We start from the raw sequence: 14,466 nt of genomic DNA, 5'->3' as shown, positions 1-14,466 counted from the left end.
GGGGGGGGGGGGTCTTGCAGGAGAACTTTCTCACATGGCTTGCACATTGTAGGTCAGCCTGACAGGCTTAGTAAAAGGTAAGTTGCACTGTTGTGAGAGGATATCCTAACATGACAGACTGGGGAACTGAATAAGGGAAGTATGTCTTGGTATTTAAAAACACTGCTTATCTGAAGTGCTTTTGCTTAACATCTGATATCTTGCATTTATGAGGAGGGGATGTTGAGGGAAAAAACAGTATTTTTAACCTTTGTTCCTGGGTTGCTGGTTCCATCCCAGCCTAGATGGAGGCTGACTCGGAGGTGTGATTATCTGATGGCCATTTCTTGCTTTATGTTAAATGACATGGTCTAATTCCAGTTCCCAGTTGCGAGTCACCTACAACACAGGAGTGATCAAAATGGATGGTTAACTTATAAACATGGTCAGGGTTGTCCCTGGGGGGGCGCGAATTGGGGTGACTGCCCCAGGCCCTGTGTTTTGTGGGGAGCTGGGTGGAACGGCCACAGCGGCTCCGTACTGCCACAGGCTTCATGTTTGGCTACTTGGCAGCTGCCCCCACCAAATCCACTGCCAGCTTCCTCGCGTCTGGGGGTGGGGCCCTGCGCAGGCTGATTTGCCCTGGGCCCCACACCCTGCTCGGGTCAACTGTCATATTTGGCATTGAGATCAATAACTTTGTGGCCCAAGGAGATTAGAAACTCTCCTTCCTGCAGAGGTGTTCCTACCAGGTCAAAATATGAAGCATAGTGGGTAGGCGAGTGTCCCCATTCCCCCTGTCTGTTCTGTATCAATCAGTCGGTGACTTGTCTCCATGGGTGTTATTCTGTCACCTCTAGCAATCACTAGATGAGTGTGTTTAAAGTTAATACTGGATGCTGATGCGATGATCAAAACATTTCCTGGAAGAACGTGGGAAAAAATCTCTTCTGCCTATTTATTGACCCAGTGCAGTTGTAAAGAAAAATGTACTTGGTAGATGGGTGGGTTGCTTTTCTTTATGCTAGAATTCTTTAATTTAACTTGGTAATTTTCTCCCAGATTTAAACTACACCCTACCTTTACTTATACAGTGGGTTTTTCTTCCTGACCAAGAGCAAAGATCTCAACTCATCCTTCCACCCCCCATTCATGTGGACTATAGAGCTGCTTGCTTCTGCCATCGCAATCTAATTGAAATCGGTTATGTTTGCTCCGTGTGTTTGTCAAGTAAGTGTACAAACACTTTTATACATAAGTGAGCTAAACTATTTTGTGTCAAGGCAAGGATTTTACTTACACTGGACTGTTTTTTAATTTTCTAGTATTCTGCAACTTCAGTCCTATCTGTAGCACGTGCGAGTAAGTGCTCTTGTTTAGCTTATTTGCTTGTTATGGGTTAGGCCTGGAAAGTCATTCAACATGTCTGAATTCTGACTTTTTTTTGTTTTTATTTCAGGACTGCTTTTAAGATTTCCTTGCCTCCTGTCTTGAAGGCCAAGAAAAAGAAACTAAGAGTAGCTGTATAGCAACTTTACAGATACACGCTGTTACCTCATGCATATAGTTCTGTTAAACAGAATATGACTTAGAAGTTGTTGACGGTTTTTTTTCCAAAGGATGAGAGAAAATTGTATTCAGGTGTTGGATGTTAATTCCTTAAGGACTAAACACATAAGTGTCATGCATTACATGCACCAGCCCTTTCATTAGATGAATGGTTGCGTTGGTGCCTAATCTGTGTGACTTTAAAACCACATTCTTGCTTGTGATTATCAGAAACCAAGCATTGCTTTTTCTTAATTAAATACCTGTGAAGCAAGCAGTGTTCTGATGATACCAGAATAGGTTTCTAGCCTAAGGGTGCACAAGGCCCTGATTTGGCAAACACTTACGCACGTGTGTTTAAAGTAAGCCTAAGTATGGCCATCAGCACTTGTGGGATCTAGATCTTGGTGTTAGAGACCTAATTTGCAGTTCCTGGGAATCAGAATCCTGTTGATTTGCTTGGAAGTGTTACCTGCAGGCAGACTGCAGCAGGATGAGACTCTTGGTAAATGACCCAAGGTTTTCAACACAGTTTACAGTCTGCTCTCCTTTGTAAAGAGGCAAATCTGAATTTTTTGTTTTTCTCACTGCACCATATTTTAGTGGCATTATGTCCTTTCTGGGCATTTCTTTTTTCCTTCCTCACTTTGGTATCTTCCCTCCAAACAAATATTGTTTGAAATCTATTTATCTGAGTAACTATTACCATGTAATACGCAGATGAGTAATTTTCCTGCTGAAGGTCATCAACACAAACTTCCCTCACTTTTTTTTGGAAAAATAACTCCAGGGTCCCTTTTTGTTTTTCAGATGAGTGTCAGCTTAGAATGGTAAGCTTGCTGATTAGTTTTTAAGATGGTCTTGAAACCAGAAAACACTTTAGATCTGTTGTAATAAGATTTGTTTCTAGGTTTTATTATAGTATGGCTTACCTAGAGCATTCACATGACACTTGAGAAGGAAGTTCTGCATATTTTGAAATGATATTTTTGTATCTCAGAATGTGAACACACTGCATGTCCTCAGTTCAAAGCATTTTGTTTTGATTAAAAAAAATTAAAAAACCTTGTCTACTTTTAAACTGTAACAGCATATTTGGTGTTTTAACATGTATTTAATAATTGATGTGCTCCTCAAAAATATAAGGGAACTCATTATTTTCTATTTAGGAAAAAAAAAGACTAGAGAAATTCAGTTTCTTTTTTAAAGATGTATATAGCAATTGAGACTTTATTTTCATCAGGTTGTTGTCTATGTAACTGTTTTATCAAAAATACCAGTTTTTTTTACTGGCTTGTTTGTTGATTGAAAACCATTTTATTTGAACACAGTATTTATAATTTTCTTTTATATGAATATTTGTAATAAATGACTGGCTTTATTTTAAAAATTCCTTTTTCTTTCTTTTTATTCTAGTAATATTCGAATAGGAATTCCATCTTTTTTTTTTAATAAACGAAAGGAGCAAAAGTTCTAAAATATTTTGTACAAGCCCCGCACTAGAGATGATATCAGGCAGTAGTAGCTGCAAGTCCGAAGCTCCACTGTTGGTCTTGTGGTATAATGCAGAGGTACCCAAACTTTTTCTTACTGCATGTACCCCCTTCCTTATTTACCAGCTGCCCGCATACCCCTAGCAGCATATTTTAACACCTTTAAATGACACTTATTATAATGAAAATTAAATCTGCCATTACAAAATTCCACACACCCCCCTCCCACCCAGATGTCTTGTGTACCCCATGGGTATGTGTACCATAATTTGGGAACCCTTGGTATAATATATACATCTCGATTCCTTTTGCTAAAGGGTTAATGGTCATGCAAAAGGTTTGATGTTCCCGTGCTCATTTTGGGTGTGAGGCCATGCAATAGCTTTAAAATCACAGCAGATGAGATGTTGTGAGTGATTGATACTCACAACATGAGTATGGTGAGTGAGTGAGTGATACCAGCTTGTAGAGGAGTGGGGCTTGCTTCCCAACTGCTACCTCAGAAGAGGAATACTTTTGTGTGAGTGTTTAAGGGGACGGACTTCCTAGCACTGAAGAACAAAAAAGATTTATGCATTGCCTTCTCCCTCATTTTAAAGTTTTCGAACAATGGTCATGGTTATAACAGTAGTTTCACAGTACTTCCTCCTGTAGACAGCCATCCCATCCCTGTCCTCTCCAGGCGCCCTGGAGTCAGGATCTTGCCAAGCAGCTGCCACTTCCCAAGAGTCGCCAACTCCATTTGAATCTATTCCGGGAGGTTTCGTTGCACGATGCAATGACATTCATGACCGGGGGGCCATCATAGAGGACGTTCCGGTTTTCTGCTCCTCTGTCCTCTATTGATATGAAACCCAACACTTTTCTGTCCTCTATTTTTCTCTTCAAGAGTAAAATATTATGCCCTCTGTTTTTAGATGTCCTCCTTTATGTCATCTATGTAAGAGAAAAATAGAGGACATCATTGGTGGCATGTAGGGGGTGTGTGCGCACTCCTGAGCTTGGCAGCGCACCTGCTGCAAAAAGCACCACTGATGCTGCTGGTGGCGCCTGCGGGCGGTCGCCGTTGGCCCCCCGTCGCCGCCGACACTGCTGGTGGTGTCTGTGGGCAGTCCCCTATTGCCGCTGGCAACACTGCTGGCAGTGCTGTGACTGCCTGCGGGAGCTTGCTGTGCCCTGGGGGCACGCGGCATTCACGGAGGACACAAAGGCGTCCAGTTTCGTATTGGTAGGGGACAAATGGACTGTCCTCTACGCCAGCCATCCTATGACTGATCTGTACTGACTGGACTTTCCATCCAGAAGGCAAATGCACAATACTACTACGTTAGGACTACTGTACGAATCGGATTTCACGTTTAATAGCTGTTGCAACGAATGCCCCATCACTGATCTCCCGGGTGCCTCGGCATCTCTTGGAGCAGTCCGTCATTCCTGGAGGCTCCAGGGCAGCCCTGCAGGGTTGGCCACCCGACAGCCTCGGGGGTGGGGAGCCCTTCCCCCTCGCTAGCGCAGCAGGTTTGGGGCCAGGACGGAAGGCTGCGGCCTGGGAGGTGCCGCGTGTGGTCGTATCCCCCACCCCGGGCCCGGCTGAGGGGCGTCGAGCTGACCGCTGAGAACGGGGCTTCGTTGCAAGCATGGGGCTTGCTGGAGATGGAGGTGGGGCACCCGGAAGGGGGCGGGCCCTTCCGGCGGCCACCGTTTCCATGGCGCCCGGGAGGAGGCGGGCCCTTCCGGCGGCCACCGTTTCGACGCCCGAGAGGATGCGTGGAAACGGCGCCCCGGAGGAGAGGATTCTTCCGGCCGCCGCCGTTTCCATGGCACCTGGGCCCAGGCCAAGATGGCGGCCGCCGCGCAGCCGTGGGCCGTGATGGCGGCGCTGCTGCCGCTGCTGGGGGCGCAGGGCCCGCTCGGTGCGGCCCACGGGGAGGCAGCGGGAGAAGGCGGCTCCCGTGGGCGGTGCGGGCCGCCCCATAGAGACACTGCTGGGCTGTGCGAGGGGGGCCACTGCAAGGCCTTGGGACCCTTTTTCCCTTAGGGTGGTCTCTCTCTTACTGGACCAACTCGGTAGCTGGGATAAAGCCAGACCAGCTTTTCAGGGCAAAACCACCTTCCTCAGGTCCTCGAATAGAAGAAGCTGGACCGCAAGTGAAGCAGAACAGAGGGGATGGGCGGAGAGAAGCTCTCGGGTGCACCAGGCACAAACCGAAAAGCAGCCGATCCCTGGGAGACCAAGGCTTGTCAAAAGGGAGAAGGGGCAGCTTTGCCTCCCCGGCAGGGAAAGTATTCAAGGGTTGGATAAATTGTAATAGGCCATAAATCCAACATCAGCGTTTCGTCCTTGGTTCTTAGTGTCCAGCCACTTCAGTTTATATTTTCGTTCCTAGGTTCACCTTTTAAAGGTGTTAGGTAGATTTCCCCTGAGTGTCAGGATAGCAAAGGCAGAGACGGAGTGGTTATTCTTTGAGAGATGTGTTCCCAATGATGAGTGTGTCTTTTCTAACATGAACCCAACTGTATAGTTGGTCCAATAAACGAGACCACCCTAAGAAATCCTCGCTGCTTGTGTAATTTCTGGACTGTCGTGGCCACAACATCACTTTTCCACTACTAAACTTTAATGCACCAGAAGCTAAAAATGAATCCAAATCCGTCCCAAATGTGATTCATTCCTTCTTTTTTTGGACTCCTGTGGGTAGCATGAAAATTAATTTTCATTTCTTCTTTTTAGTCTTTCAGCCTTCTTTTATCTACATGTCTGGGCCCATTGTCAATTCTGTTTTAATTGGAAATTCAGCAGGAGTCAATTTCTCTCTAGCTGTAGTAAATCATGTGGATGCTGAGACAGGTAAGAGGACTTTTTAAGCCATTCATTTGTCAAATGACACAGGTAAACATTGGTTTAAATCTTAATTCACTTTCAGTCCCAGACATAATTGGAAGTATGGTTACATACTCTTTTATAACGGTGTCTGTCCTGTGCTTCATTAGTTACCAACCCAGGAGCTTGCAAGAACTGCTGCTGATCGGAGAAGGTTTTGATTTTAACATGGGCTTTGCCCAGAGCTCCATTGACTCTGGGGCTCTGCATAGGCATAGTGAGTTTGTCCATGTGGCACCAGTTGTAACAATGGGACTGAATTATTATTTTTTGCCCTGAAGAGAGTGCTTAACAGTAAGGTAACAAGTTTTAACACACTTTTTTTGGAATTTAGGACTATTGCCACTTTCAGACTGCAGTGGGACTAGAAGGGCTGGTGACTGGAGTTTGAACATAACACCTGGCGTGGTATGTAAAATAATAGTTCTTCCCTGTAATTGTAGGTAGTTGAAATTTAATGTGTTAAGAATTTATATGATGCTAACTTGGTAATATATAATACACCCAGGTTTGGTTTCTTGTCTTGGCATTTTGCTTCTTGGAGAACCCCTGATTTTGGACACCAGAAACTCCAGGGTGCTTTTCATAAGAGTAAGGGCTTGGAGGTGCCATTTGTCCTGTGCCTGAGTGCTGTCCTATCATTATAGCTGATTGGTACCATCCTGGCTGGAAGGAACCGTGCTTGCTGTCACCTGCCTGCAGCTTGTGATGGTAATTGAAATCTTTTGCAAGGTGCCACAAATGCAAAATTATCAATTTTCTATATTATGGGTTGTGGAACTTCTGCAGAAGTATCATGCTCAGTGCTAATGGGGATTACTGGATTTGCATTGTTCAGTGGTCATCCAGGTACAGTATGTAAAGTGAGGCCATGATGGACTCCAGAATTGGGCCTGTTCTCACTTTTCAGAAGGATTCTACAGAAAACCAAAAATTAAATCCTTTTCCTGGCATTAGGCTTTTGCATGTAAGTTTTGAGTTAATGCATTTTATCTGTATGGATATATTCATAAACTGTGTGTAGATGACAGCCTCCTTTATTTGCAAATCCCAGTGCATATTTTTCACATTCCTCCCAACACATATTTCTTCTTAAATAATTGGTACCCCAGGAGATATGGAACAGTACTGAAACTTCTCCTAATGCGGTGTAGAACTAAGTATAATCATGTACATTTGGCCATCAAACTTTATCTGACATTTTTCAGAATGCTTCTGAAGTGACAGTGAGTGTGACCAGAAACCTGCAATTGTGTTTGCTCAATACCACTGATTGCTGCACAGAACCCCTCTGTATTATTGAAACTCTTCAAGTTTCTGCTTGCCGTGATTCCAAAATGTTGGCATATATTCTGATTCAAGCTGAAATATATGCCAGCTCTTCTTTTATGGGAAACGTGTCAGGTAAGTGTGTAGGCTTAGTACAAAATCAGTCTTCTGGGATTTTTATATTTTATTTTTGAATAGTGGTATGTCTTTCTAGGCATTTTGATGATTATTTAAAAACCCATGGTGCACTAGCTCTTACTGTTTCAAACTGCAGCCTGTAGACAACAGGTGAAATTCTGGCTCTGAAGAAATCAAAGATAAACTTATCATTTGTTTTCAACAGACTAGCTTTTCATCCAGTAATTTTTGGGGCTATACTCCTGCCTTTTTGAATGTGTGCAAAACTGATTCAATCCGTTTATTATGAGCTGAATTATTTTAGCAGTTCTGTTGTTGGTAATTCAAACAAGTAAATGGCATTTTAATATATTTTCAATTAAATAAACACACTTTTTTTGAGTGGAAAGGAAGTGGAGATCATCATGTAGGGACTGCAGATTTGAATGATGGCTTGCCATTGAGTCGATCTACAGTTTTAATATAAAAAGGCTTTTTCCAGTGTCTTATGCTACTAGTGATGCATTTAAAAGTTGGAATTTTGGATGGGTCTCCTTGTATAGGTATAAGTGATTGGACCTAAATGTGAGGTAATGAAAAACTGCCATTGGAGCAGGAATAAAAGATACCGGGATTATGTTTAACATATCTTTTAAATAAGATACATACAGTAGGAATGAACTCTGCTGCAGACATTCTTTTACTTTTTTTTCCAATGAAAGTGGTCACCTAATTTTGATAAGTGGGATTGTGATGTAAGATAACATGTTCACTTTAGGGTTTAAATTTTTTGCGTGTTAATTTTTTAAATAGAAAATGCATCAGTCATTCCAAATCAAGTGTTTCAGCCTTTAGGCTCTTGTCCTTGTGACCTGACAGCTGGAGCCTGTGATATTCGTTGCTGCTGTGATGAGGTACTGATTTCATATTTAACTTTTCAGTTACTCCTTTTATTTTTTTTATACTCCAAGTTGTTTTGGAAGTGTTACAAAATCCACTGACATACCTGAGAAATTATTTGTCAAATATTGTGCTTTAGTATTTATTGCCATGGGCTTTCAGAAGTAAATACATCATTTTAAACCAATATAAAACGGTAGCATATCCTATGTTTCAGTGAGAACATTGTTTCTGTCCTTTGGTGTTTTTTAGAAACAAGCCCCCCAAAACAAACAAGCAAACAAACAAACCCAACTTATTTTATTTAAAACATTTAAAGGTCATACAAAGTTTGGCTGTTATAGGTCAGCTACGTGTGTTGTAGTCCGTGCATAACATTTGTGTCAGTCTCTCCATTCTCGCTGTAACAACGAGGAATGTTAGATTGGTCCACAGCTCCTTAAATAACACTTCCTATGATAATCATCTGTCATAATGAAAGCCCAGCTTTAGTGTGGGGGTGGGGAGAGATGTTTTATCTTGTTAAATAACTTCTTTTCTTTTTTTAAGGAATGCTTCTCAGACTTGAAACAGTTGTTCAATGGATCCTGTTTCACTGGAGTGTTTGGTGGGAATGTAAACCCGCCGTTTGACCAGCTATGCTCTGTTCAGGCAGTGCACAATGTTCCTGACTGGTTTCCTTTCTTGTGTGTACAGTCTTCCCTTGACAATACACCCTTTCTTGGTTACTTCTACCATGGGTCTGTGTAAGTTTAAAAAAAATCATTGTGACTGTATGTAATGATTCTTAGATGCCAATATTGTTGTTAAGCTTATATGATTAAATATTATTTACAAGGTATATTTCAAATTAGCGTTGAAAAATGTATGTGCTTTAAGTTTACGTAGTGAAAGTGAATGGATATTGTCTGTGTGCATAGGTCTTGTCTCTATTAGGAAAGAAAGCTTAAAGGACAGAACATGTAAACATTGCCTCAGATAATACAATAATTGTTTATTTTTAAATCTGTTTCCAGTTCTCCATCCCAAGCTTTTTCATTCAAGATCCCTTTACAAATTGTTCCTGAAAAACTTTCAAATGGTTACAGACAAGGAGATCCAATTATGACAAAAGAAAATGATTATTTCACAATTCCTCAGGTAATAACTTTATTTTAGTAGAATTTGACTTTTTTGGGGGGTTTTCCTTTACTCCCTACTTGTAACTGTCACTGTTCCACAGGTCTTGGCCATTGTATAGAAAGAAATGAAGTTACAAGTAATTCTTTAACTTGCTGTTTTGAATGGTTGAAATACATTTCTCCCCCGTTCCCTCAGCTAATACAGAATTCACATTTACAATAAAGAACTGTCCTGCTATCGTCAGTTTTTTCCAACGTAAAAGTAATGGTTATAACTCAGCAGGAAAAAACAATTAAAAAAAATTCAGGAAAAGTTGGCGTAACTTATATTTTTAAGTGTTCTTTATGTTTTTGTAACTTTAGAACTGAAAATTTTTGCTTATTTCTCTTAAACCTGTGATCAACTCCCCAGACTTTTTGTAATTTCTTTTTACATTTTAGAGAGTGTCACTTATAGCAGATTGTTTGATGTATTGGACCGAAGCCATAAATTGTCTTGTAATATTGTTTATGGAAATGTTTATAAATATCAATTTCTTTTTATATAATTCATTTGGTCTAAGAACTTGCTTGTTCTGACACAGATCTGATATTGGCTATAATGCAGGCATTCTGTACAGTGAATTTTTTTGTGCTTGAATGGTAGAGCTAAAATTAATTTAATCTTCATGTTCTTTTCTGCAGCAGTCCATGGCTGGACAGTGCGTTGAAAATAGCCCAGTAGCATTCCTTCAGAACTTTGATGCTACTTGTCTTACTAATCTAGCGTTGTATCAGGAACAGTCCTCTCTTACCATGATGATAAACAACGGTGCTGGAGGTATATTGCATCTGCTTTAATTAAAATGTGCTGGTATTTGTTGGAGAATAAATGTAGTAGTCTTGATATGGTAGCCCCTTTACAAATCATGATGTCCTGAGTTTCCCTTGTCCTCATATAGTAGCTGTGATAACGCGCTGGAGGAGGTGCAGACTTTCCTTAAAAGGCATTCTGGTCCTATTAACTCTTGTCTGAATTGTTCTTAGTTATAAGTAAGGCGTGGTGTTTCGAAGGAACCTGCTGTGCTTTATCAGCAGTTCGTCTCTTTATCAAAAACTGCTGGTTCATTTTTCTGACTCCTAAAGCTTTGCTTTGGACGAAGAAAGAGTATGCGACTGTCTTGCATCCTAATCAGTTTTTGTTTTTCTTGTCAGACATGATACAACCAAATGTGGTCTTTGAGAATGTCACTGATGTGCACAGCTTCATCACTCAGATAGGTGTGTGTCTTAATTTTGACATATTTATTCATATTCAGCCTTAAAGAGATAAGGAGTAGGTGATGCATGAATTAAACTTTTGTCTGTTGTGACTCTTGAAAGGATTCCTGGCTGTTACTCAAATCTCAGTGCCAGGCTGTACAAAGTGAAAAATGGTAAGGCCTAATTCGGCTCCCATTCAAGTCAATATAAATAAGTCTTTTGATTTCAGCTGGAATTGGATCTGGCCCTGGCGAGCAGCTAAATCATAAAGACCAAAAAATACACCTTTGCAATCATGAAGTTAAGATGTAAATACAGCTAAAATCAATATTCAGGCATGGTAGGCAGGCCTCAGCCATAAGCACATGTATAGATCTCAGGATAATAACATTTTACAGTGAATTAAAAAGTGTGTGTTTGTACAAAATACATAGGTTAGTGGAGTGCATCATAGGTTTGCTGTGCTGTCCTGATACTGTGGGAATTAAGCACCTAAAATGACTTTTACTTAAGTTAGGATAAAAGTTCTTATGTCCTGTTTTTTGTTAAACATGGTACTTCTTCTGTTTTTATGTTTAATACCATAGTCTTCTGTTTGGCATAACAACATAACCCCTTTCATCTGAACTGTTTTTTTATTTGCAGGAGATGCTCAGCCAACAGGTTCCTGTAAAAAAGAGACCTTTGCAGAATATTATACATTTACATGGAAAGACAGAATGGTAGAAGAAGTAAATGTTACAGTTCTCACTGGAGAGTTGTGTGATGGAGGTACTGGGATTTCTCTACCAAATTGCATGTTCTCAAACAGCATTTTTTTTCCTCGGTGAAAAATCGTATGATGGATACTCTTGTTGAAACATCACAACAAAACTGTTTGAAATTAGAGTGTTCCATGTTGCTTTGAAGAGTAAATGTTTGATTTAGTTTTCATAGTCGGTGCATTGTTTTAGCTGAATTGTACATTAATGGGTAATTGGTGGATGACACCCCATGCATTGTTCACACTGACAGGTACACACATTAATAGAGTCCATTAGAAGGTTTCAGAGACTTCATAGAATATCCTAAATATACTCTGAAATCTTTTCTATGAACATGCATAATTCAAGAGTGTGGCTCTTACAAGCAACAGTTGGTGGGTGTGCACTAGTTAACAAGACAGGTGATTCCAGGAGAAGATGGAGTTTAAAAAGAGAAACATCTGTATCAGAAATGAAGCTAACAAAAGTTGGCTGCAGGCTACTTTTTGCTAATGAAATTATTTATATCATTTTTTTCTTTTATTAGAACTGTTGTCTCGGAAATTCACAGTAAACTTTGTGAGTGAAAATAGTAGTGCTACAACAGAACTCTCTGGGAATCCAGGTGAAGTCAACTATTTTGCTTTGGCTTCTTTTGGTTGATCTTTTTATGCAGTCATAATTAGAAATCACTTTCTTCAGCTTTTCAAAATGTATTCATAACATGAATGTCTATAAGTCCCTGGCTTTCTGCCCTGTCACTCATATTTGTGAGGCTGAGAAGTAGCATTAGACACTGTAGAACTAACACATTAGGGTTTCATTTTGCTGATTCTACAGGCTATAATGCTAGGCCTTGCAGTAACACTTACGGGTCGTCCTTATGTTCCCTTGGGTGCCAAGTTGCTTCTGTGCCAGCGTATGAGGATGGGAAGAGGACGTGGCTCTCTGTCTTCTGTCCCATTTTCCATGGTGCAGTCATCTAACCCAATATAGAATGTGACTCTCACGGATTTTGCAGGTCATTAATAGTCTTCTCTAAAGTGAGGCCATTCTTGCTATGATGGATACATTTGGTTTAAAAGGAGACTGAATGCCACACCAACTAGCTAGGGTCTCTAACTTGTTCAGACCCATAGGAACAGTACTTATAGCAAAATCAGAAGAAATTTTTATAGAGTGTTGTACAAATACTAATCCCACACAGTGCTTGCTCTGGTGAGGGAAGTAACTAAGAAAAACTAATAGTCCCCTAGCACTTATCAGTTGATCCAAAGGACTTTACAATGGAGGTCACTATCATTACCTATATTTTGCAGCTAGTGAAATTGAGAAGTTAAGTGACTAGCCCAAAATCACAGATAGTGTGGATATGGTCAGGACTAGAATTCAGGAGATTTTAGTCTTCCTGAATTAGGTTTATTGCACCAGTCTTTGAGGAGTTAGGAGAGTCTTGGGTGCCAACTCTGAGAGAGATAGTACAGAGGTATTATTAAAATTGTGTTCATGCTACTGGATTCTTACAAAATGTTCATGCTTTTTCTACATGTGTTTAGGTTATCAAGTTGGCAAACCTGTTAGAGCTATAAATATGAGCTCCTTGGATCCTTCCACTCTAAACCTTTGGCGGCCAGGTATTATCTTTTTGAATATGCTATGCTGTTGGGAATACAGTCCAGTTCTCCTGACTTTCACTTCAAAGTTCAGTCTGCTACACCAGAGGTCTCAAGCTTGTTTGGTTCCATGGGCCAGATCTGGACTTCAGGGCTCCTTGCAGACTGGATCTGGACCCACCTGGGGCAGCAGCAGCAGTGGCTCAGGGAGCTGCAGAGGCTAACACAGCTATTGCTTGCCCTGTTGTCACCAAAATGAGTCTCCAGTGAGGTTCCCTACCTCAGAAATTGGCAGTGGGTCCTGCCTTCAAATTTACGGACCTTCTAGGAGCCATATGTTTGCCACCCCTGTACTTAGCTGCTCCTGCAGTTGGCAAACCTATAGCTGAATTCAGGATTTGTTTGGGAGCACCCTTTATTGTACCGCCAATTTTATATGTGGTAGAGGTGTTAGACAAGCTTTTGGACACAATAAGCCCTTTTTTTTAGGTATGGGGAAAAAAGCTTAAGCTTTTTAACCCATTAGAAAATGACTTTTGTTTAATTCTGTTATGTTAATAAAACTGACGACTTAAAAAGTGGGTACCAAACCAGTGGAGCAAAGATAAGTTATCACGACTACTTACAGGTCAAGTAAAAGACAGTTGCTACAGATAAGCCTAACTAAGTAAAAGAATAAGGTCATTCAAAGGGAAGAGGGCTGTTTTCACTGTGGAACATAGAGGGGTTGGCAGAGGGATTGGGTAAGTTCTAATGAGACTTATTGGGGTAATTCCATAATATTTGGTGTCTGGAAGAGTCATGAATTCCCAGTTATGTCTTTTGCTTGCATTTGTGATGTTTTTGGATGTTCTTTTCAATTTTTTGTGTGCAAAATACTGTAATGAGAGCATTCATTATGTTCTGCTATGGGACTGCTAACTTCAGACTGTAAAAGGTAAAATGTTCCTTCACTCAGATGATTGTGTTGATTGAATTTAAAATGACTTGTTTTGTTTTGAAAGGGAGATGTTAAGAGGAATGAGAATGTATTTATGTCTGAACCACATTGTTTCCTGTGTTGCATTTTAAACAAATATAAACATAATTTGAAGTTAGAGATATGCAAAGTTGATATAATAAACCACATATAGTTGCATTCATTTTATAGTTGGCAGCAGTTTGTGTACATCAACTTTTACACCTGTTCTGTTTGGAATAAATTCACTGTCTGGATGCATTTTAGAAGTTGATATGAATGAAGATTGCAATTGGTTAAGGTGAGCTATATGTGAATATCTTTCCTATATGTATTTGTAGTTAATTAAAAAAAAAATTAGTTCTAGCTTTAACATTCCAAATAAGAAACTAATGGATTTAGAGTGTCCACGTCTGTTAAGATATTACCATAATGGTCATTTTTGTCTTTTTCTATTAAAATTAGCGTCTTTAAAACAGTTCTTGTGCTAATCGCTGGTATTCATACATGGATTCATTATTCTCTGATAAAATTATTTTTGTCTTGAATTCCCCATTCTTATTCTCTTTCTCTTTTTTTTTTTTTTTTTTTAGAAGGGGAAA

At 40.4% G+C, this 14,466-nt stretch overlaps 2 protein-coding genes across 3 annotated transcripts in view; both read left to right on the top strand.

Moving 5' to 3' along the window:
- The window catches only part of GTF2H3 (general transcription factor IIH subunit 3), an 8,194-nt gene extending 5,283 nt beyond the window's left edge, over positions 1-2,911 (top strand). The window contains exons 10-12 of the mRNA XM_019507123.1: positions 1,074-1,209; positions 1,305-1,341; positions 1,439-2,911. Coding sequence (XP_019362668.1) covers positions 1,074-1,209; positions 1,305-1,341; positions 1,439-1,508 — 243 coding nt within the window. The 3' untranslated portion in view covers positions 1,509-2,911. The remainder of the gene's footprint in view (positions 1-1,073; positions 1,210-1,304; positions 1,342-1,438) is intronic.
- A 1,917-nt stretch (positions 2,912-4,828) lies between these two features.
- Positions 4,829-14,466, top strand: part of TCTN2 (tectonic family member 2) — a 20,207-nt gene continuing 10,569 nt past the window's right edge. Inside the window, exons 1-13 of one of the 2 annotated variants that reach the window (XM_019507120.1) lie at positions 4,829-4,933; positions 5,752-5,868; positions 6,236-6,309; positions 7,110-7,305; positions 8,101-8,201; positions 8,737-8,933; positions 9,204-9,327; positions 9,993-10,128; positions 10,503-10,568; positions 11,196-11,321; positions 11,841-11,918; positions 12,850-12,927; positions 14,057-14,165. In XM_019507120.1, coding sequence (XP_019362665.1) covers positions 4,861-4,933; positions 5,752-5,868; positions 6,236-6,309; positions 7,110-7,305; positions 8,101-8,201; positions 8,737-8,933; positions 9,204-9,327; positions 9,993-10,128; positions 10,503-10,568; positions 11,196-11,321; positions 11,841-11,918; positions 12,850-12,927; positions 14,057-14,165 — 1,475 coding nt within the window. In that variant the 5' untranslated portion in view covers positions 4,829-4,860. Of the gene's footprint in view, positions 4,980-5,751; positions 5,869-6,235; positions 6,310-7,109; positions 7,306-8,100; positions 8,202-8,736; positions 8,934-9,203; positions 9,328-9,992; positions 10,129-10,502; positions 10,569-11,195; positions 11,322-11,840; positions 11,919-12,849; positions 12,928-14,056; positions 14,166-14,466 lie in introns of both variants that reach the window. The other variant, XM_019507121.1, reaches the window with a different exon arrangement.

The sequence above is a fragment of the Gavialis gangeticus genome, unplaced genomic scaffold, assembly GCF_001723915.1.
Source record: "Gavialis gangeticus isolate Ggan-Ray unplaced genomic scaffold, GavGan_comp1, whole genome shotgun sequence".
NCBI classification, from domain to species: Eukaryota; Metazoa; Chordata; order Crocodylia; family Gavialidae; genus Gavialis; species Gavialis gangeticus.
The sequence above is the reverse complement of the archived record's forward strand: the minus strand, read 5'-3'. Positions and strand labels throughout refer to the sequence as shown.